This window comes from Arabidopsis thaliana (genome assembly GCF_000001735.4).
Source record: "Arabidopsis thaliana chromosome 1 sequence".
Taxonomy (NCBI): domain Eukaryota; kingdom Viridiplantae; phylum Streptophyta; class Magnoliopsida; order Brassicales; family Brassicaceae; genus Arabidopsis; species Arabidopsis thaliana.
The window spans coordinates 13236221-13261719 of NC_003070.9; the positions used below are offsets into that span (position 1 = coordinate 13236221).

The 25499-nt window shown below is 29.5% G+C and overlaps 1 protein-coding gene, 1 long non-coding RNA gene and 2 pseudogenes across 4 annotated transcripts; 2 read left to right on the forward strand and 2 right to left on the reverse strand.

Annotated features, from left to right (window-relative positions):
* Window positions 1-6324: 6324 nt before the first annotated feature.
* Window positions 6325-7845, forward strand: AT1G35740 (annotated as a pseudogene). Its single transcript has one exon.
* Window positions 7846-11833: 3988 nt separating this feature from the next.
* AT1G35745 lies at window positions 11834-13604 on the reverse strand (annotated as a pseudogene; the record flags this gene model as incomplete). Its single annotated transcript has 1 exon — window positions 11834-13604.
* A 711-nt stretch (window positions 13605-14315) lies between these two features.
* On the forward strand, window positions 14316-14750 carry AT1G06927. The gene has a single exon (NR_139167.1). It is a non-coding gene; the product is annotated as an other RNA (long non-coding RNA).
* Window positions 14751-17177: 2427 nt separating this feature from the next.
* On the reverse strand, window positions 17178-19350 carry PUM10 (pumilio 10; the record flags this gene model as incomplete). Its single annotated transcript, NM_103277.1, has 5 exons — window positions 17178-17282; window positions 17368-17617; window positions 17699-17862; window positions 18040-18202; window positions 18446-19350. The coding sequence occupies 5 exons, from the start codon at window positions 19348-19350 to the stop codon at window positions 17178-17180; spliced, it is 1587 nt and encodes a 528-aa protein (NP_174813.1).
* Between the last annotated feature and the right edge of the window lie 6149 nt (window positions 19351-25499).

Below are 25499 nucleotides of genomic sequence, written 5' to 3' on the forward strand. Positions count from 1 at the left end.
GATGGATAATCACATCCATACTTATCCAGTTTATAACAATGGACATTTTATTGACCTTTATTTGGACATGATCATTTTTGGTCATAACTATTATATTGTTCTATTGTCTATGTGGACTAATCAATTCATAGTCCACTAAAAAAAATCTTGCCAAAATAAAAATAGAAGTTCACTAAGAAAATAAATATATTTTTTCGTTAGATATAGAAATGAGTTTTTTTTAACCATTTGGTAAAGTCAAGTTAGTCTCTCACCAATTAGTTATTAGTGTATTTTAAAACAAAAATGACCTTGTCAGCAAAATAAGTGTACAACAGACGTGTACGGACTAGTTAGAAACAGTAACGAGTTAGCTACAATTGTTAATCAATATAAAAATCATATTTATTTTTCCACTTTCTTTTTTGTTTTCATATTATCTATATTTTTACTTTTATTCATTGAACTATAATTTATTTATTTTTGTCTTTAAATCATCCATTTTCCAAAAAAAATTAATTTAAATTATAATTATTTATTTTTACTTCGAATAGTGTTGTTAAAATCAATTGCAGATTAGTATTACAATGTACATATATATATATATATATATATATAATAATAATTTTGCTTAAGTGTACATACACATTAAAAATATTATATATGTGTAAAATCTATTTTAAACTTATTATGTAAGTGTTTAATGAAGATTCATGTATTTAGTACTATTCATGAATGCCAATGTATAGAAGAAGAAGAAGAATAAAAATTTTAGGTAAGTAAAGAATGATAGTGTAAAATTTAAATGTTAAAGAATCGATTACTATATTTTATAGCTTGTGCATGTTTATTCTCATATAGTTGACTATATACTCTTGCAATATTTAAATATGCATATATCACGTATATAAATACTTTAATATAATTTTGTGTTGGTTATGAGTCATATACATATTCAAATCAAGTGAGACTTATCTTCATCTTGGAGGGTAATTGTTCAAACCAAACAATTTAACAAAAACTCTTCAGATCACACAACAATATTTTGTTCTGATATCATATACATATTTTGAATTTCTGAAAGATATATTATGAAATGATAGTAAAATTAACCAAGTTTAACCATAGTGGTGGTCCAAGTGTAAACATGTTTGTATTATTTTGTCCAATCCGTTAAGGATGGTGTGAATATAGTGTACATTATGAAAAATTTGGCTTATGAAACTAACTTGGTTCAAGGGTGAGAACGCAACAATAACCATATTGGAAGCTCCATTTGTGGAGGAAAACATTGAGAAAGTAGATGTGAAAGTAGATGAGAAAGAATAAGTAGAGGACAATAACGATGATAAAGAGAAAGAGGATGAGGACGATGAAGAGGATTAAGAAGAGAATAATGAAAATGATGATGGAAAATGATTAGTTAAGTAGGAGAATACCATGAAACAACAAGTAGACTAATTATGTTGTTGAAAAATATGGGATGGAACATGACATAAATATTCGTGACACAATTGATTTTGAGACCAACATGGAATTCGGGTTTTAATAGAAACGTCTACGTACTAATGAACGTGTGCGTGATGTAATTAACATCGATTATTTTAGAAAGAATAGTGACATTCAACCATTTGTGAATCATATTGTGAATCATAATCGGAAGGTAAGATATGACTTTTGAAAATATGTATGTACACTACTAACTATGTACTTGATGAAGTATGTAAATGTGAATGTTTTATGTACACGAATATAGATGGACATGTATGTCTGTTTGATTATGTACTATTGTGAATGCGGTGTACGTAATATTTATAGAGTTTGTATCTTTGCTTTTTTGACTTCAAAATATGCTAATATAAACTAAATATACCATATTTATGTATATAAAGCAATAGAACATCAGATAAACAAATGATTATTAGAAATCTATGAATAATGACGGCAAAATTAGGTGAGTTAATTTTTAAAAATGAGTATTTGTTACTTTTGAAAAATATTATGCACATACACATTTAATTATGTACATACATGTTTGTTGGTGAGTTAAATTTGTTGAGATAAAATTATTAATACAATAATAAACAAATACTCCTAATGTAGATATATTCTATGATGGAGATATATTCTACGATGCTCCTAATGGAGATACAACTATTATTATTTAATTTTTTTGATTCTAATTACACTCACAACAAACAATGACTCTCATGTCGTACTAAGTTATATTGATGTCTCATCAACTCGGATATTGATTACATCATAGAAGAGTAGAGAAAATCTACACAATTACCATTTACTTTATATCTACCATGCTGATTTCATTTTGTGTATATCAAATATTCACCGTGAGATACTTTCTCGTGTACATAGTTAGTAATGTACGTACATGTTTCAAAAATCATGTCTTACTTCCTGCTTATGACTCACAAATAGTTGAATGTCGCAGTTATCTCCAAAATAATCGATAATTTTTCAATAACATACATATTAATTAGTATGGATACATGTTTCTAATAATCATTTAAAGTTTCATGTTAGCTCCACATTAAGTTGAGTGAATTTTGTAATGTCCCTTTGTTGTAATGTAATATTCGTCACTACCTTTACTACCGTTTATAGTCATCATCTTCACCGTACTCATCCTCATTCTTTTTATGTTTCTCGTCATCAGCATCCACTTTCTATACACCTCTGATTGTCCTTTAATTTTGTTTCCTCATCTACTTTCTCATTGTTTTCACCTCCGACACATAATTGTTTTATCAGCAAGGTCCTCCATCATGCACACGTTATTCACACTTTCCTTAACGGGTTGAACAGAATGTCACAAACATATTTACATTTAGATCCCTACTATGAATAAAACAATGTTTCAAGCTTAGAAATCTGTTCATATAAGCCTCACAAAAATACATGAATCACAAACCAACCTCTAGAGTAAAAGCTTTGTGCTTGAGGAGAGATAACTTAAAAGAGGTTGATGTTGAGGAGCATCCAATGAGTCCTTCTTCACAGAAGAGCTACAAGCTACCAAATAAAGTTTAAAACTCATTATTTTCTCTCAACAAAATCAGAAATCAAATCATGAATTATAAGAAAATTAGATACATATATTTAAAGCAGAACCCTTAGGTTCCATAGCATATTCTTTGGCTACCTGCCTTAAAGAAAAAACATAAGACAATGGAAGAAATCTATACTTATGTTCATTGACATGAAATTTTTTTGGAAACATACGTTTGCAGCAATGTTTGATATTGTAGGATGTGAGCTCAAACCCAAATAATCATTCACAGAGAACAAAAGCAGCTTCTTGAATCTCCCTTTTCTACACTCAGCGAATACTCCACTAAAAATCTCTTCTCCTATCAACGTGAAACTGATACAACATAAAAAACAAGTATTTTGCTTAATCAATTCAGCTTCTTCACTAAACCCAAATTATAACCATCAATTACACTTTGCATAAAGCCATAATTCATTGTCTAAAGTATGAAAACGAAATCGTATTTGAGTTCAAAGGAAGAAAAAAACACCAAACTTTGGATTGTAAACTAGAGGTTAGTGACTAGATTGTAAACACGTGCAAGGTTCAAGAGCAACACCACAAAACCAAAATCAACACAAAACAAGTAAGAAACAAGCCAGCTAATAATGAGGCAACTCGTCAAACACCTTGAGTGCATGAAAAGGTTCATCAGAACATAAACCACTCCACTCTGGTCAAAAGCTTCTAAGAAATAAATTCAACTCAAATCAATCAAAACTTAACAGAATCTCCCAAAAGCTTTTAAGAATAAGAAGAATCTGGGGATAAGAGCGAAAGTGACAAAAAGTGATAGAAATTGATAAAATCCAATAGATCTAGGGATGTATAATCATAGGAAAAGAGTGAAGAGGTGAAGGAGAGCTAAGGAGAAGGGAGGAATGAAGGAAGAGGAAGAGGTAAAGGAAGAGAGCGAAGAGGATGGAGAAAATAGAAATTAGGGTTTGATTTTTATTTTGAGCTTTTTTCTTATTTTTGGCTAAATATTGGCGGCATAAGCAAAACATTTGGTTAATATTGTCGGTCATAAGTAATTTTAGTTTTGATTCCGTGATTATAGGGCTTAGCGTTTCTGAAATGCTTTAATATAGTTACCAAAATTCATACCATCTATGATAACAGTTACGGAAAATGCGCTATCGTAATGTGCTATCAATACTCATATTTCTTGTAGTGCAAACTACTCACTTCGCGGAGCGGAGCTTCTCTTCGGTTTGGCACTTATCTCCTGTTGACCCGCGTTCTTGTTGACATTGTGCATATGTGGCAATCTTCTGTTTGGATAACTGGAATATAAAAAGTCTAAATATAATTCATATGTTGGGTATATCAATAAATATTTGAATACCTATTTGGTTCTCAGTTTGGTTTGGATAAGGTTTTCGTTCTTCAACAATGGTTTCAGTTATTCAGGTATAGAAATCTAGTACCGTTTGGATATTTTCGAATATGTTCGATTTGACTCTGAGGTTTTATGTATTTTTTTCCCAGGTGTAGTTCAGGCATGTTTAAATGTTTTGTTTTTATGCTCAAAATATACTTTAAACATAAATATATAAATTATTTAGATGTTTACATACATATATGCACACAAATTATTAATGTGTACGTACACATGTGTAAATGATATTGTTACTTTTGAAAAAATTTCAATATTAAAATTAAAAATAAAATATGATTCAAAGTAAAAATGAAAAATATATGAAAATGGGTATTAAACGATAGAAGAAAAGAATTTTAATTAAAAATACAAAAATAATATGGGGATTTGCAAAACTATCATTTTTCTACTCTCTTTTTACAATAATACCCTTTTCTATTGTCCATTTTTAAAAATACCTCTTTTGTTGAACAAAATAACCAAATTACCCTTATCTAATGAGAACATGTAATTTGAAACTGAAATTTTCCCGCCAAAATAACTGAAATTACCCTTATTTCCCGCAAAAATCTTTTTTTTTTTTCTCGCCAAATTGTTTTCTCCGTAACAAATATTTTCCCGGAAAAAAAAATTCGAATTTTTTTTGGCGGGAAATTTTTAAACCATTTTAATACTTCACCGTTGATAACCCTTTTCCGATTGATCCTCTACACCTTATACGCTTTCTCTCAGAACCATTATCTTTTTTAACATATCATATCGGTATTCTTTTCTTTTATTTTCTATCACACTGATGAAAATATATATATTTAGAGTCTGACTGGTTTAAACGCAACAGGTGCGGTTGCGGTTGCGGGAGTTTGCGGAAACGGGTGGTTGCGGTTTCAAGCGTTATCAAGCGTTTTGAACGACTGGTTGAGCGTTTGATAATGGGTGCGTCTGCGGAAGTTTATGACTGGTAAACCAGCGGGTGCGATAGTAATTAAATAAAAATAACCAAAATAAATATAATATATTACTAGAAATAAAAATACAATATATTGTGATAAATTGATAATATTCGAAAAATTGATTTTCTGACTAAACAAAAATACAATATATCATCTCGTCCAGCCAGATGATTTTCTAATCGAGAAAACAAATAGAAAAATGTATTCAATCAAAAAAATCAAAAGAATACAAAATAAAATAAAAACAACAAGGCCATGAAATAGTCAAAAAATTACACTAGCTAATGAATGAATAAAAGGATAGATGATACTTATGTTTGATTCTTGATTTTGATTTTTCTCGGATGCCATAATTGAGAGAATAGGGTTACAATATATTGATTAGGGTTTTCTAATAAAAATAATATATATAAAAGATTAGATTATTTTAATTATAGTGATTAGGATTTGGATGGAAGCCACAATTATTTTAATTAATTAAAAAAAGATTATTATTTGTTAACCTAACCGCTACCGCCCGCAACCGCAAACGCTTGCGGGAATGAGCTTTTGAAAACTGGTGATTCGAGCGGTCTAAAGCGATATCTAGCGGTTTCTATGATTGGTGTCAATCGCTAACAACCGCTACCAACCGCAAACGCTCTATTTGCGGATGGTAGAGGGAGAACCAATCAAGCCCTTAATCAAAATTTGGATAATGATTATGGCAATTGTAGACAAAATTTGGGTTTGTTAAGAAAGCGGAAAATAATAATGGGTTTAAGTGGTTGATGTATATAGTAGAAAATAAATTATTATCACATATGTTAAAAACTGACTAGTCAAAAATGAAATTGAATAAAAATAATTCATTTCTTTTCCTCATATGGAAAAAAAATTCAACTCATAATTACTAGTGGAAAGAAATTCTACTTCTTTACTCTACTATAACTTTTCTTCTAATTTCACTAGGCGGAGGTCATGGCCCATGGATACCGTGATGAATAAACTGTTGGAAAACTACATAAGATGGTACAAATTTTTGAATCTAAAGCATACAAATGGTAAGGCTCTTCCATGTGATTATAGATACCGGTCCTTGTGCCTATTCTACCAAGTTATATTCTCATGTTGTCAGTCGTATGTCACCGCATATATTGAAGAAGAGAAGGACCAACACCGGAAACTATAATACACTGGACTCTATCTTTTAGTCTGGAGAGAAACTGTAAACCTCAAATTCATGCCAAAATGCCTTTGTTATATATATATATATATCCATGAATGGTTTTGGTTTAAATTTTCCCTACTTATGTCTTAGTCCATGTTTAATTTATTTATATTCTCCAAATCTATAAAGATGGCTTATGAGAGGTTGGAGATATGGGGGAATAACGTTAATGAAGAGACAAGGGAGCTTAACAAACCGGCATATTGTGGAGAAAGGAAAGTTTTCTTGAAGAAACTAGTGACTACTACTTACCAGAGAATAGCAACGGTTGCTTTCTTGGCCATCTGCTCGATTTTCTCTTCTCTAACTTGCTTCCGATCCAATTCTTACTCTCTTTATTTTTCTATTTTTAAGTTAATTTATGCACTACATGAAGCCAAAAGAAGTGCAAGAGGGAAGCATGTCGAGGGGAGAAACTATGACGACTTAAACGAATAATTTTGGTACAATGAATATGCAATTATGCATCATAGATCATATTATAGTAGCCTTTTCGAAGATCTCATAAGTCTTAACTTGATATCTTTTCCTTTGAATTTGTAGGTCAACTGAATATTTCTACCTTGGGTGGCCTATGCAAACTACTCATACTTTGTTTTTAAGTTATCTTAAAAATTCATCAAGTGAATTGGAAAAACACTTATCAATGCTCTTACTGATCATCCCCAATGGATTTGTCTATAGTCAAGTATCACCAGTCATCTATTTTTACTTTCTTTTTAATATTTGATTCCCTTTTCTGGTCTTGATTATGCTGATTACTTTTACAATACAACTCAAGATGACACTGAACATGACAGACTTGAGGTATTGGTAGAACTTACATAGATCCTACTATCATTATATACAACTGAATTTGAATTAATATGTTTAAAAGAGTACTTAGCTCAATAGAACATTTTTTTTTATTTTTTTTGAATCTTCAAATAGTCTTGAGAACATTTGAATGGACACTTATTAATTTATTTCATGGTTCATATTTTTATATGAAGGTGAAAAAGTCAATTTTGTTGAGAGAAGTTTGTTCTTACAACTCTTTAGAAGTTTTGAGATAATGTGGATATTTTATATCCTAGGTTTGCAAGTACCACTAAATCTAATTTCATTTAATTTGAATATATAATTTTTTTACTTTGCTAACTCGTCTAAATGAATCTGTTTAGACATTGTGATGCAACGTATATTTTCAGTGCGCTGCATCACATTGATCATAGTTGCTTGCAACGAAGAGGGAGGATTGCGCACTATCTTTCAGTTCGATAACTTTTGGAGCGTCTTCACCACAGCCGTTGGATTAGAATGGCAAATTCATTAATAAGTTCCCTTCCACTTCTCTAATTTGTTCAAATATTTTCAAGCTCTCTCCAACATTTATCTTAGTTGGAATGCATTGCATAGCATGTCATTCAATGTCACATACTTCCCAAAAGCAGCTATGAATGATATATGTGCTATACTCGTTCTATTACCTTACTTGTATAACCATTTCTCGACTCTTCCGGCTATTGTTTGCTACGGAATTTGAAATTTGAAAGCAGCTATCTTTTGTTATGTATATCATTTATTAAAAGTATATTTGAATTTAATTATATTTTTAATACATTTTAGTTATTTTGATTTATTATTTTGCTGATGTGTACACCTTAGATGGAGAGAGTACTCTATAATTATTTATATGATTTTCAATTCTTCTCACTTCCTACCTAAACTAGTCAAATCCAATGAGTATAAATTTCTCTCTCTCTTAACTCTCATATTTTGAGAAAGTGAGAGTTTCTCTTCCGATGATACTCCGATTGTATTATAGCAAACATTTTGTCTTGGATCTTTATGACTTGTTGTTGATTTAGTTTTTATTTTCTTTTGGGAAAATAAGTGTCCGACTTGCTCAAAATGTATTATCTCTTCTTTCTACATGTTTTAAAGATTAAGTCCAAAACTATTTGATAGATTTTCTTTGTTCTTCCGTTAGAGCGATAATTTTTTTTTAATTAAGAGTAACATCTCGTCGATATGTATGGAGAAAGTCATGATTTAGTTTTTTGGCGAAGCTTTTTGTAATGATATTTGTGTGAGATGGAAAATTTAAAATTATTCTGAAGGATATTCAAGACGGAATCAACGAATTTGTCTCGGATTAGCAACATTTAAGGTTGTACAAAAAGTGTGTGGTGGTGGATCTAAACTTCCGCCACGGAGCTGCGCTTGATTGTGGATTTGGCTTATGCCGTTAATGTCATCTCTCCTCATTCTCACATGTGGACACGTTGTGATCTTTGTTCTCTTATCCTTATATTTTAAATTGGGTAGGATAAGTGTGCTTAATTTTTAATATAATTTGTAAATGTAGGATAAGTGTGCTTAATTTTTAATTTGGTTTCTACTTCATCATCTTTAATATCCACTAGGGTTTCATTACACTGAATGAAAATGGTGGGCAAAAAAAAAACCCAATGAGTCTTGGAAAGGGAAATAAAATCAAAATAATACTTGAAATTTGAATCATACTGAGAGTTGAAAACCTAATTTAACTCCTTGTTTCCTCTATAATAATGACTTTAAAAGACTTTTGATATTCATTAAAGACGATTAAACTGGATTTTTAAACTTATTATTAGGCACAAAGTGGGCTAGACTTCATTCTTTATGGATTTTTAAGTTATTTCCTTAATTAAAATTGTTTTTTTCTGATATATTATTATCTATTTTGTTTTACATTGATTTTATAAAATAAATTTGATTATTACTTTACATGATGTTTTCTGGTTTTTATAGAAAATTTAAATGTATTTGACTCTTTTGACCGAGATCTTTTTGCGTTGGTTGAATTAGTTTTAGTTAATATTTTTGCGTAAGAAAATAGAAATTAGATACAATTTCTATAATTTTTAATCTATGTGAAAAAACTTTTAAACATCACTTAGATGAGAAACAAAGAGAGTATATAACTTAAGTTTTGCCCAAAAAAAAAAAAAAGAGTATATATAACTTGAGTTGATTTTCAATGAATTATACTAGAGCTCTTAAATAAAATACTAAATTGAAACAAAAGCTATCAACAATGACTTATAAATAACGAGGTATGAAGGCTTAGTCAAAGTGATGATTAAAACTTTTAAAGAAAAATAATTTTTATTCAGACTCTTTTTTATATTATTTTATACTCTTGGAAAGGTAATCGGATCATAAATTTGGATTTCATCGTAAATACTATGTAGTTTACGCCAATAACTTTGATATATGGAAATTTAAGTTTCGCAATGTTTTATCACTTGTTATCTAAACACAAAAAGCGAATAAAATATTATGAGTAAAATAATATTATTTATTTCATAGAAAAGTAAACCAATACTTGTGGTTAATTCTTCGCGAGTAAATTTCCCAACGAAGAAAACATATAACAGTACAAACAATAATTGTGATTAAGCTATGAATTAAAAAAAATCAAAATATTTTCCAAAATAAAAACTTCAACAAATTTCTTAGAAAAATATATAAAGAGAGATATGATTTTTGAGTTAATGAATGAGTAAAAAATAGTGAAGTTATAATGAAAATATTGTTTTCATAACTGTTTGAAAAGTGATAAATGTTTCAATAAATTTTTCTATGACTATTAGTGAAAAATATTTAAATACAAAATCAATATGAAATTTTAATAGCCAATCAGTTAAATTTACAAATTTTGGATAATAGGTTTTATACAAGTGGCTGAGCTTCCTTATATATTAACCAAAAATATAATTAGTTTAACGATAATATTATGGTGATAGAGTCATCTACATTATAACAGTAAAATAATTATAATGACAGTGTCCATTGCTATGGTACACAAATATTCATTTCAACAATTACTTATAGAGGCGACATAATTCTCACTATAGTAACTTTTCAATAACAATGTCTTCAAAAACAACTACAAATAATAAATCTTTTCTTTTAGTGATGTGACATACTCTTTGGTATAATACTTTATATTCTATAATTATATTTTTATTAGCGATCTTAGAGTGACCATTTAGATAATATGTTATTAGGTATTTTATTTATGGTAAATACAAATAATATAATTTTTTCAATAGCGGCAAAAGAATTGAAATACTGAATAATAAAGAGAAAAGAGAGAGATAGATTTATTATACCTTATTATTATTGAAATGATGTGAATGTTGCGTATTTACAACAATCAAATCGATAGTTTTACAGAAATAGAAAAGTAAATTACTATGCGTATCCGTGCATAGGCTTCACATAAAATATCATTTATGAACAATGTCAAATACGTGTATGCGTATATTTTTGACGTTGTGAGAATACTCACCGATTGACTTTTGTAAGAAAATCTGTTTTATTTAGTCAATTGTTTTTTTAAAAAATCAATTAAACACATTAATAATTTACTTTTCTCTGGATTTATGTCATTTCGTTCATTTATCATATCAATCATTTATTATACTTTTATTTATACTTTTCTCACTTCTTTCATATATCAAATCAATTATTTATTTTTTAAAAATATTATTTTTATTTTTTTATGTACAAGGTAATAATGAACATTGAAAATTAAAATAAAGTATATACAATGCATAAGGTATATATGGAGAGCTAAAAAATGTGATTCAACTTTGAGTCTTATGCATGATGATTTTAAAGCGACTATTAATCTTTCGTTTCATCACTTTGCCTTTCGACTTTTTTTTTCTTTTAAGTTTTTCTTTTTCCTTCTCTCTAAAAGATATTCTCTCTTTATTACTCGAGGAATTAGGTTCTTAATGGAAAAGGCATATCGGGCGGAGCAGATCATGCAGAACAGGTGGATAATACATCTCAACAATAACCTAAGCTTATCAAACGGATCTGACGGTACATAGGCATGGCCACGGTTACGGTTACGATTTATTAACCACCGGTTACGGTTACAAATTTTCTTTAACCTTAACCGCTGAATATACGGTTAAAATGGTTACGGTTGAATACGATTACGTTTAAATACAGTTACGGTTATTAGATAATTATAATACTATATGAAGCAAAATATTATATTTTCTTAAATAATATTTTTTAAAAGAATAATTATATAAACTATTTTTTACAACAAATAAATAAACTACGAAATGATTAAGGTACTATTTAAGTGAAATAATTATGCAATTAGAAAAATGAAGTAACCAAAAAATTCATATTTATTAATTATTACAATTTTTATTAAGCTAAGTAAAACAAGTAATAAAAAATAAACTTTAATCACTATCTACTGATCTCGTTGATGATAAATCACTATCAATATCTTCTAATTCTTCTTCATTCTCTCGAAGGAATTCTTGTTGTCTATATCCGGCTCTGGTCCAATCGTCAAGACATGCTTGAGCTTCAAGAGAATCTGGACTCATTCTTGATCGAGTTTCATCTAGTATTTAACCTCCCATGCTAAAAGCTCGCTCGACGGAAAATGTAGAAACGGGTGAAGAAAGAACGTCTTTTGCGATCATGGCTAAAATTGGATATTGAGATTGGTGACTCTTCCACCAATGAATGATTTGAAAGTTATTACCTGCATCTGCATCACTAAACTCAAAATTAGTAGATAAATATTTTTCAAGTTCAGCATTATTACCTTGTGATGGTCGTTGCCTTCTACGTCGACGCATTCTTTCTGCAAGACTTAACATAGAAGTTGATGACATATCATTTTGTAGAGATGATTCAGTTCCTTGTGGTACTAAATGCTCATATAATATTCATCATACAAATTTCTATGTCTTTTCTTGAGTTGGAAATAATGCTTGGAACTTAATACTATCAGACAAATGTAATAGATCATAATATGCGACGAGGTAATCAAATAAACCATCAAATTTAGTTCGAGGATCAAAAATAGATGCAAGCAAATTAAGAGGTGGAATTTCTCTATAGTATTTAAACCATTTATCTCTCATACTAGTTATGCATGATGACAAAACAGTATTATTTTCATGTTCATGCATCACATCAGCAATATTAACACATTCATATAAAAGTAAATGACTAGTATGATAATAAACACTGGATAATAAAAACGTTGCATCATTAAAACATTTTAATAACTTTAAAAGTGCATTACAATCATCCCAATGAGTGGGCCATAAAGTTAAAGAACTGCAATTTTGTTGAATAAAACTACACAATAAATATTTATAACCAATAGAATCAACAAGCATATCATATGTTGAATTCCAACGAGTAAAAACATCTCAAGAAAACCTTTTGGGAGATACATTATGCATTTTACAAAACTGAAACCATTTTTTCATTAATTGTGGATGACCCCATAAATAATTCAAAGCAGTTTTAATTGGAGAAATAAGATTATTTTGAGAAACCAATAAACCATCTTGAACACATAAATTTAAGACATGACAAATGCATCGAACATGAAAATATTTTCCTCCTAAAATAAGACTACAATTATTTATTAATTCATCAATGGAAGCAGTATTAGCGGATGCATTATCAAAAGAAATAGAAAATATTTTGTTTGTTAAATTATATTCTTCTAAATTTATTTTTATTAATTTAAAAATATTATCAGACGTATGTCTTTCATAAAAAACTCGAAAAGCAATAATTCTCTTTTGAATAATCCAATCACTATCAAGCCATTGTTAGATTATGGGTGTGCCGATGTTAGTGAATAATCCAATCACTATAATCCAATAATTCTCTTTTGAACATCTTCTATGGGTGTGCCGATGTTAGATCGAAATGAATCGGAAGACATTTTTAAGCAAAATTAATAAAAGTCAAAAAATATGATGGAAAAAAATCTCTTTAACGTTGGATGAAGCAAGAAGAATAATCTTTATTTTAGAAATATTTAGCATAATATTTATAGAAAAACTGACTACTATATTTATGGAAAAAATCTTTGAAATTTTTTAAATCAAACAAACATTGATGACTTGGTCATAAACGGCTACATTACAAAACTTGATCAAGCTCAAGTCTTTGACGATCTAAAATTCTGCAGTTTTGCCACGTAGGATTTGACTTGGTCATAAATTTTAAAGATTGAAATGAACTAACGGATTGCCACAAAAAATTTTAAAGGTTGAAATTTTATTTTATTTCAATCCAGCTACATTCAAGTGCTCGTGTGTTTTGGCACATAAATTTCATTTTATTTTATCTTCATTTGATGATATCACACTAGCTCTCTCGTTTTCTCTTCCTAGTCAATCAATTATCGGTTTTGAAAAAACTTTACTACTTCTTTGGGTTATGAGAATTGAGGAATTTTTAAAATCATTTATCATTGTTAATAATGCAAAACTAATGTCCATCTTTTTATTAATAATGCAACTTGGTCAGGTTTCATATTTTGTAGTTAACCAACAGTTTTGATACGGTTACGGTTAATTAACGGTTACAGTTAGTATATATTTTTAACCGTAATTAATGTAATTTTACGGTTAACGGTTACGGTTATTAACCGTTTTATACGGTTACAGTCCGGCTACGGTTTAAAAACGGTCCGGTTACGGTCCGAAATACGGTTACGATTAGATTTTGGTCATGCCTAACGGTACAAATACGGATCAAGCAGCACGAACGCTTGAAAATATGTTTTCAATATTGAAAGGAAATATGATGGTGCAGATAAAATATTTATAGTATAATATTTTTTTTTTTAGTTAAAATGCGTTACATAGACAATACTTTAAAAATTAATTATATTAAATTAATTTTGCAATATTGGTTTAGCATATTCTTTTCCTAGTATTGGTGAGTAGATTGGAAACTGTTGACGTCTTGAGAGCTCTTGAAACATGTCTTTACAGCATCTATACTTTTTGCGCCTAGGGAAAAGGAGACCAACAAGAGGCAAATAATCCTTTCTTGGGCGTTGTGGTGGAGAGATGTCAAGGCCAGGGTGTTGCTCCGATGAATGATAGCTGCTTCAGCGATGGTGCAATTGGAGAAGAGAATCTCCCCACCCCTCTAGCCAACTCCACAAAATACATGCACCTTTATCAAGATTGTTCGCTCGATGCAAAATGGTCCCTCTTCTTTGTTGATTTGAGATGTTGCTCATATGTTTTATTATTATATTGTTTTCTGTGTTTGTTACTCACTTCACTTTTCTGTCAAATCAATAATTTATCAATCACATCAATTATGAGTATAATATTTAATACTCACATTAATTATCTATTTGATTACACACATTAATATAATATTTCTTTTTGTTTTTTCTGTCATTTTGTTTAATCAGTTCTTTCATCTATCAAATGATTATTTTTCCAAAAGACTTAAAGTTGGAAAACGTGATTCAACTATTGGTTTTCTCCACAATGATGCTTTATTAACTAGTAATCTTTATTTTTGTTACTTTTTTCTTTCTTTTTATCTGTTTTGGTTTTTATTTATTTTTTCCTCGTTATCGAAAACTAAAAATAGTATATATTCTAGCTATTTTTGGTTTCTTGGCAAGTTATAGATTCACTTTGGATCAAAATATATTATAACTATTTTTGTATGTTTTCTTCATCACTTGTAAAGGCTCGTTACGAAAATTGTTTTATCGAATTGCATGCGAATAGTCTTAGTGATAACTCTTAAGAAGACTTTTACTAGTATTAAATCTCACTCCGATATATTGTCATTACTATCGACATTCTTTGAAATCAATTTAGATTTATCGCTTTGAAAAGGATTGAGCTTTTCCTTTAATCCAAACCTCAGTCATGCCAGATCGACATATTCAATATTTTCTATTTGTTGAGTTGTGTAGTAAACTTTCAGTATGTAACAGATGTATATAATGGAGAATATGTTATATTCTATGAAAGTGTGGTTGATACTATTATTTCTATGAACTTATGGATAATACTATTATATTATATGAATGTATAGTTGATACTTTGCTATGTTATGAACGTAGGATTGTCTAATAATATTCTATTAAAGATATTTTGGGTATTTTTGGTCAATGTTTTGTTTTTCCTTTATATGTATTTGTTGTAGTTGCATCTCTTCATCATCAAAGATAAAGAGCGGTAAAGCGAAATATAGGGAGAATTTTTAGCTCCCAATTTTTTTTTAATTTTAGTAAAATTACACCTAAATATGATTAACTTTTAAACTTTCTAATTTTCATCAAATTTTCTCACTATAAATGTACGTTAACTAATAAATAAATAATTTTTTTTATTAAATATAAAATGGATTAAATTACATCCCTAATAAATATATGTTTGCTTTCCTTGTTTAATATCTCTTAGACCATTTGTTTAGTGTATTAGTAAATTTCTTGGTATTTGCAATTGATAACAAGAACAAAAAGGGCATGTCCTTTTAAAGCCCTATCAGATCTTGAAAAAAAAAAAAAACAAGGTTTTGTTACTAATCAAAGTCATTTCTTAAAACAGGAAACAAAAAAAAGTTCAATTCTCTAAGATACTGCATTTTGCAGCCTGCTAGGAAAACTTCAGAATTTGCAATTTGTCCCTTTTTATTTATTTTGGTCTTGTATTTATTCTCGTATTTGTTTGTAATACAACAACAACTAAACTGATTCCAAAACTTAACCAATAATAACCAAGCTATGTAAACCGTAAGTCCGTAACTAGTCATGTTTTAATTTTAAATTTGTTTGTACTGGTGCTTTATTAGTATTTTATATTAATATGATGTTAGACCCAAGGGAAACAATTAATCACCAATCTAGTAAAGTATAACCTGAAATATGTATCACTAAATTTCTGATAATACTTTAATTGGCCATGGATTACGAAACTATATTTTGATTTCATCTATAATTAAATTTACAACATATATATATATATATATATATATATATATAACCTCTTTTATTCTCTTGCTTTTCTTTCACCTATACTAAAGAAAACTAGTTAAATCACATTTTTATCATATTACATATATATTTTTCTATTTCCTTAATACTGAAAATTTTGATTTGATTAAGAAGTTGGATGATCTTTTCCAATAAATAAGTATTGATAAATATATATATATATATATAGTTTGTATAGAAAACATAAAGTAATGATGAGTTTTGGAAAGAAAAATAAAATAAAAATAATGCTTAAATCTTAATGAGAGTTGAAAAGGTGATTTAACTCATAGTTTTATCTATAATGATGACTTGAAAAGACTCTTGATATTCAACTTTCTTCACTATTATGGCCATTAATAAAAGATTGAAGTTTTTGAACTTGTTATTAATAGGCATATATACATGACTTAGACATCATTCTCAATGGATATCTAAATGCTCTCATTATTTTCTCATCAAATTTCTTTGAGATTCACATCCTTTGACTATGTTCATCCAAAACCTTGATTGATATTTTCGTTTGTATGTTTTGAGTTCCCAAATAATGGAAAAGAGAGAGAGATAGAGAGAACGATGGCGGTCTTTTATTTTATGTATATATATAAAGAGCATTGGCCTAAAACACAGACTAAAAAGTAGTTCTAGTTTGACAAAAGTTGTTGTCACTACAAAAAGAGAGACCGACAACAAAAACATTAGGCTAGTGTTTTTTGCTAATGCCCTATCCGATTTTAATACACAAAATATCGTCAGTTTTTAGACACTAATCAAAGTTACTTCTTCAAGATGGTCTTGGAGAAAATCTTCTTGCAATAAGGATTCGACTGTAGTTTCCCAAACCTTTTAACTTTCTCCACTAATCTAGCTCTAACTGCTCCCTGTTTCAACAAACCCCAAAACCAATGTCAAGTTATGTTTTTGGAAGCTCTTGGTTGTATAAATTATGTATATTTTTGGACTTACCTTGGTTACAGAGAGAGCTGTTTGGATCACATAGTTTGCATAAGGATCCTGCAGAAGCTGTTCAAAGTTTGGATAAGAGAGGAGCTCGCGGACGATCTCAGCTCGACTCTCTGGATACTTTCTTAGACACTTCTCAATCACATGGCTACTGAACTTCTGAGTCGCTAGCTCGATGCAATGTGTTCTAAATGGAAGCAGCAAGTTCACTGAAGAAACTTGTTGGTCTATTAAGCACTGCACCACATAGTTCCTGCCCATTTCCACAAACCATAAAGAGAGTTTTTCAAACTATAAGAAACTCGTTTGAGTATAAAGCCGATATGAATTTTACCCGAAAGGATCTTGCGAAAGGCGAAGTGAGTCTCTTGATATCTCAGCGACGAGTCTCTCATGTTGCAGTCCAACAGTGTTTATAAGGCTGCATTGAAGAACATAGCATCCGTATTGATGAGTTGCTAATTGAGCACAATATTCTGTAGCTGCTTCAACCACAAACTGGCACCAGATTTCACAACATTCATCAGAACTTACGTAAGTAAGAAACAAAAGGAAGGAGATTAATATGTGTGACAGCTTAGTTAGTCGCAGCTACTAACACAAAAACTGACACGAAAGATCACATCATTCATCAAAGCTTAAGTTGGAAACAAAAGATGGTGATTGAAACTAAACCTTGTTGTCATTAGGTACAAGGAACTCCAAGCAACTCTGTAGCACATGGTACCCATTAGAATCGTTGACAAGAACAAGAAAACCCGGTTCGAGAGCTGACTTCACCAATGCAATCTGTTGTTTTGTTTTCACTGTTTTAATCATCTTCTGTATAACCCTTGTCCTGTTTTAATCAATAAACACATTAGCCACATATCAGAATGCAAAAACTCATTAAAATGTCTCAGTTTTGGTTTGTCCAAAAACAGCAAAAAGTAAATTTATTCTTTCTACCAAATGTTGCCTACTTTTAGTGATAGTGATGTGCAGACATTTCAAATATTTCCATAAACAGAAAAGACAAAATTTGAAATGTCTTTATCAATAAGAACTCGTGGGGATTTGTAATGGTTTTGTTTCAGCTTACCCATTAGTGTTGAGACAGATTTTGATAAGCTCCCTTGGTTTTGACGTTAACACACTCACAATCATTGTTCTCTGTTCCTCATCAGACACAACTAACAGCTTCTGGACGATGTAATTCCCTAAAGGATCCATGGAAAGTTCAACGACATGGTCAATGATCTCAAGGAATATAACCTTAGAATCAAGAACCGTTCCTTCTTCGACCAGTTTCTGCAAAGCTCTGCACCCAATCTGATCTCTGGCCATTAAGTTCACAGATCCGTAAATCTCAACCATGGAGACGAGATCCAGAGGCAAACCACCATTGATCTTAGGCTCATCTGGATAAGAAGCTCCAGAACCTTCCATGGCGGCTAGGATTTGAGAAACCCTAATTCCTTCAAACATCAACGAACCCTTGAAAGCATCGTTGCCTCTGAGAAACGGAGAACGCTTTATGGGTTCATTGATGTGGTCTAAGAGGAAGTCTTTGTGATCTTTAAAAGCCATCATCTCTTCAAATCCGTTGGGGTTAAAGGAATCTTGTAGGCCAAGCAATCCTGGAGAAGGAGAAACTCCATGAAAGTTGTTGTTTTGAACACGAACAGAGGAGAAGTTACGAAACCCATCATGAATCTGAGAAGCTCCAGTGAGATTCTGGTCAAACCCAAAAGACTCATGAAGAGTTTTAGCCCCAAAATCACCCGGGTCGACCCGGAATGGTTCTTCGGGTTTGGTCCAAATACTCATGTCACAAGAGATACCCATTTTGTTAAGCTTTTTACACAACTCCAGAGCTTCAACACTGTTGTTGTAATACTGATTCTTCAGAAATGGGTTTGTGTCGAGACTTTGTAAAAACCCACCTGAACCAAAATCAGGAAGACGACGATGATCGGAAGCTTGTCCGAAGTTAAAAATCTCCATGCAAACCTCGAAACCCCATTAATCTCTCTCCAAACATTAGGTCAAAAGCAGAGTAAAGTGTAGAAACCGATTTCACAAACGAAGAAGAAGAGAGAGTAAAGCCAAGGAAACAATACAGATATAACAGAGCCAAGAAAGGGGTGTGAGAGAGAGAATGTTGTTGTTCTGTGTGTGTACGTAAGGAGAGACCTTGTCTTTTTTGTTTTCAGTCACATTTCGCCATTAATGTGGCAAACACTGCTTTTTGTAGCCTGCACCCGAGGAATTATTAGGAAGTTACAGATTTGCCCCTTTTAGTTTTTGGTCATGTGTTTTCGTAGTATTAATTCGTTTGTTTTTATTTAATATTGTTTTGTGTATTTTTTAGTTACTTCTGCCATCTATCATATCAATCATTTATCATTTCAAATAATTATAAGTATTATTTAATCAATCACATCAACTATGAATCTAATAGAAAAATTGGAAAAAAGGATACAATAGGAAAATTAGAATAAACCGCTAAAGAACTAAACCATTTTATTTTCAGAGCAGACAAATAGTTCGTAGTTAATCCGCCGTATATATTTTTTTTTTCTATCAGCACTAATACAAATTATAGTTTATGAATTGTAAACAAAAAGCAGTCTAAACCGCAAACAGATTTTTCATCCTAAACCGACACTACCATTCAAACCGTAATTTATTATTCAAACATGTTTCTTTTTTAATAGATTACAAATTAGTATTTTACTTTTTTCTTATATTTTTCTTCAATTACTTCTTTCATTTATCATATCAATTATTTATTATTTTAAGAAAAGATTGAGTGTTAAAAATTAATGATGACTTTAGTGACTATTAAATCATTTATTTAAATTGAGTTAAGATTTTGTAAAACTTTTTCAAACTTTATAAATCATAATTCCACCATTAATATTGAAGCGGAAATATTAGGAAAATACAATTCGTTCTTTTTTATTTTTGGTCCGTGTTTCTTTTTATATTTAATTCGTTTGGTTTTTATATTAACTTTTGTTGCACCATAACCCTAAACCTGACAACTAAATAGTAATTGGATTTCCATAGTAAGATAACTGGAGGAATACCAAGTTATTTTTCAATTTATTTAGTACTGATAAAAAATTATTTGATTAAAAAGTTGGATGATCTTTTTCAATTAATATGTATTTTTAGGAAAATATTAGGTTTAAATTGAAAACAGAAAAATAATAATGAGTCTTATAAGAGAAATAAAATAAAGATAATGCTTAAATTTGATTGGAAGTAGAAAAGGTGATTAAACTTATAGTTTTTTTTTTTTTTTTTTCATCCAAAATTAATTAGAGTTCAAAAGAGCCAAATTAATGCTTAAATTCCTGAGGAATGTTGTTTACATAAGTGATATGATGCGGTTGGACACGAACTTTACGCGCCAAATTATCCGCTTTGACATTTGCACTACGAGAAATTAAAGATAAAAAAAAACTTGAAAATTCTTCCTTGTCACTCTGCAATTCCTCCAAATACACTGAGAAGGCCGGCCATTCGGTTTGGGAAGACACCATCTTCACCAGATCCGAACAGTCTGTGAGAAACACAACATCTTGATTGTCGGCGCCAATCATGCACTTCATCGCCCATAGAAGAGCTTCCACTTCGGCATGTAGTGGGGATAGACTTCGTCTAAGGTTTGCTGCTCCCATTGTTGACGTCTCTCCAAATTCCTAATAATAATGATTTTAAAAGACTTTTAATATTCATTTTTGTCACTTTTATTGCTAATAGTAAAATATAATTAATCTGAAATTTCTGAACTTGTTATTAGGCACAAACTTAGATATCGTCTCCAATGAATTTCTAAATGATTTTTAAAAAAAAATCTTGAAAAGTATTTTGTTAAGAGTAAATTTAAAAAAGAGCATCAAACGGGTGTGTCCTTCGGAATTACTAATTCGTTTGTTTTTGATGGTTATATGTGTAACGATGATAAACGCTCGCAAGTCACAAAACTTCCACGTAAAGAATGAAGGTTTCTTTAATAGATTCAACACTTTAGTATATATATTAAATGTTTTGTTATGTGTACTTCTTAATCGTTTTAACTTCTTAATCGTTTCTTTCATTCTTCATATCTATTATTTATTTACTAAAAAAAAGTATGAGTCTTTTTAATCAGTCACATCAATTATAAGGAATTTTTTTATTTTACATTCATTAGAAGTTTGTACTGGTGCTTTACTAAAGGAAACAATCTAAGCATAAACTGAAATATGTATTAGAATATTAGCATTACTAAAGTTCCGATAGTACTTTCTTTGCATGGCAAAGGATTACGAAACTAGATTTTGATTTCATCGTAAAATTAACAATAAGATTTACAATATATAATCTCTCTTTTTCCATTCTTTCATCTATCATGCTATCACATTAAATGTTTTTTGTTGGTGTTTAACACATCAATATTTTATATTTTGTACGGTTTTATTAGTTTTAGTCTATATTTTCTTATTTTTTTCAACATATCACACTTTTAATTTTTATTATATTACAGAAACAACAAATTTATTTGATTACAAGGTTGAATGATCCTTTTCAAAAATATTTTATTTAAAAAAAGTTTAGGTTTACATAGAAAACATAAAGTAATAATGAGTATTGGAAAGAAAAATAAAATAAACATAATGCTTAAATTTTATTGGAAGTTGAAAAAGTGATTTAACTCATAGTTTTCTCCATAATAATGACTTGACAAGGAGATTTAACTCATAGTTTTCTCCGTAATAATGACTTCAAAAAACTTTTGATATTTATTTCCGGTGCTTTTTTGCCCATTAATGAAAGAACTATATTCTCAAGTTTTTTAACTTGTTATTAGACACAAAATAGACATGACTTAAAAGACATCATCTCTAATGGATATTTAAATGCTCTGATTGTTTAAAATCTCTTTAACTATCTTGTTAAGTATATACTATATATTAAACTTCTTGATCCGTCTTAATGCTTCTAATGTTCTCATTCCTTTCATTTTGAAACATTTGTTTTCTCATCTATTTTCTTTGTGATTCACGTCCTTTGATTTTGTTCATCCAAAATCTTGTTTGTTATTTTCGGTTGTGTGTTTTGAGTTCCAAAATAATGCAAAAGAGAGAGACAGATAGTTTTTGTGGTCGTTGGGAAACCCTATTTCCTTCAAACATCAACACATCATTGCCAAAAGAGACGCTTCCGAGAAGGAGGTGAGAAGAGAGAGAGAGATAGAGTGAGAGAGAGATTTGGTGATATTATAACAGAGCCAAGAAATGGTTTGAGAGAGAGAGAGAATGTTGTTATGTGAGTGTGTACGTACGAAGACCTTCACGTCCAAAGTTTATATTTTCGTTTTGAGGAAATATTGTAATTAATAATTTGCCCTTTTTATTCTTTGGTCATGTGTTTGGTTTACAAGACTAACGGCAACAGACTTAAAAAAAATAGAGATATGTTGGAAATTAGTACGTTTTTTGAACATAACTAGATATCTAGTACGGTTACTATTTACAATATGAGGAATAGCCCGGAACCACCGTTTCATCTAATAGACGAGCTGTGTAATACAGATAAAGTGGGGTATGAGTTGTTTTGTGGAAATTACGTATAATGGTTTCACTCATAAAATCATCTCCCACTAAAAGAATAAAGAGGAGGTTTTATGGAGAGAGAGCGTCTGTGAGAGAAGTAGAGTATAGGTGAGGTTTTTTTATATTTTCTTTTTCTTTATTTATAATATTTCATTCCCTCCGATTTTAAAAATTAAAATGCTCGTTTATAAATTTTATTTTTCTAAAATTGATCATATACATTAAAATCTGTGTTTTCTTCTCTATCATTTGATATGCATTTTGTTTAATAATTTTAAATTTTATATTATTGAGCACTGTACAGATATAGACCACTTTACAGATATTATTATGCATTTCTTTTTTTTCTCTCTTTCAAGTTAGATTTTTCTGCTCTTCAATCAATAATTTAGTCGATGGTTGATTTTGATCTAAAGATTAATAGGACTGCTAATTCAGAATTTTGTGGTTGGCTTCGAATCATTTACATACTAACTGGCTACGTTTGGGCTTAAATTTTATGTGATGTTTATCACTGCTAGTAATATCCTTGTTTATATTCGATTAGTGTTATTTTGTGTTTAACCGCAAACCTCTCATCTCACAACCACAAATCATGGGAAATAAATAAGCATACAGTATTAACTAGTCTCTAAACCAATTGAATAAAAAGAATAAAAAAACTATATTGTAGAAATACCAGAAACAAAAAAGAACACAAAGACAAAGAGTAATTTTTGTATTTATCTGTACAGTTGTTTATTCATTTATATTAATTTATATCTATATATTTAAAAAGCTTATATCTGTACAGTGATTTATTTCTGTACAAATCTGTACACCACTGTGCAGATACATCTGTATAATGGTGTACAGATATTACTATGCATTTCTTTTTTTCTCTCACAACCACTATACAGATATTACTATGGTGTGCAGATATTACTATGGTGTACAGATATTACTATGCATTTCCTCTCACAACCACAAATCATGGGAAATAAAGAAGCATACAATATTATCTAGTCTCTAAACCAATTGAATAAAGAGAATAAGAAAACTATATTGTTCAAATACCATTAAAAAAAAAAAAAAAAAGACAAAAAGTAATTTTTGTACTTATTTGTACAATTGTTTATTCATCTATATTAATTTGTATTTATATATTTATATGGCCTATAGAATGGTTTATTTCTGTACAGATTGTATATGTACACCACTGTACGGATGTGGTGTACAGAAACATCCGTACAATGGTGTACAGATACATCCGTACAGTGATGTACAGATGTTTATATCTATACAAACATGTTTTTTATGTATAATGGTTTATGATATAAAAATTATCAAATAAATTGCATATCAAATGAAAGAGAAAAAAACATAGATTTTTATGTATCTGATAAATTTTAGAAAAACAAAATTCATTAACGAGCATTTTAATTATGAGATATTGGAGGAATATGAGATAATAAATAAAAGAAAAGAAAAAAATTAAAAAAACCTGATCCACACACCCTTTCTCTCACGCCTTCTCTACGGTTTCAGTGGTATAAAATCGTAAATATTACTTCTAGAGAGTGGCAAAAAGGGGCTTACAACAAATGCAACAGTAACGATATGTACTATAACCCCAATATTAAATAGTAACTGTACTACTTTTCTAATTATTTTTCCAAAACGTACTAGTTCTCAAACAAACTCAAAAAAATAATGATAACTCGTGAATTGATTTTTTAGAAAAGAAAAAAAAAACAGATTATATATGCACGGTTTTTTTGTGAGTAATTTTTAGTCACTTTTTTCACAACACATAAATAATGAGTCTAACAATTTACTACTCACATTAGTTATCTGTTAATGTTTGTTTAGTAATAAATTAAACACATTAATATTAAAAAATATTAGTAGTTATTTTAGTCACTTCTTTCATCTATTATATTAGTTATTTATTTTCTAACTAAGAGCTGAAAAACGTGATTCAACTATTGGGCTTCTCAAGAATAATGACTTAAGTTAATAATCTTTATTTCGTCATTTTCTATTTTCTTATAACAATTTTAGGTTTTTCACATAGATTAAAGACATTAATATTCCCTCTTTATTAAAAAGAACTAGATATTAACCCGCGGTATATCGCGGGTAAGTTTATATTTTAGTTAAATAAATTGTTTTTTAAAGATGATTTATAAATATGTAATATTATTTTATTTGATTTTCATAGTTGTATATGTTTTGTTGATATTGTTTATATTGTTTAGAGTTTAAGATTATACACTTGTATTTTAGTTGTTAATTTTAAAGTTTCCTATAATATACCATCTTGTATTAATATCGATCTAAACCCGTCAATTCTAGGATTTTTCAGCTTGTATTAAAAATTAAATCACATCATATACATAAAAATATCTAATATGTTATTAATTATTGTAGTATATAATATTATAAATTTTCAAAATAATATATATGAAATTGAATATGAATATTCAAATTATGACCCCGTTACTCAGTCGAAAGTTTTCTGTAATCTATTTTTGACCCGTTATAATATTTGTTCATGTATTGAAC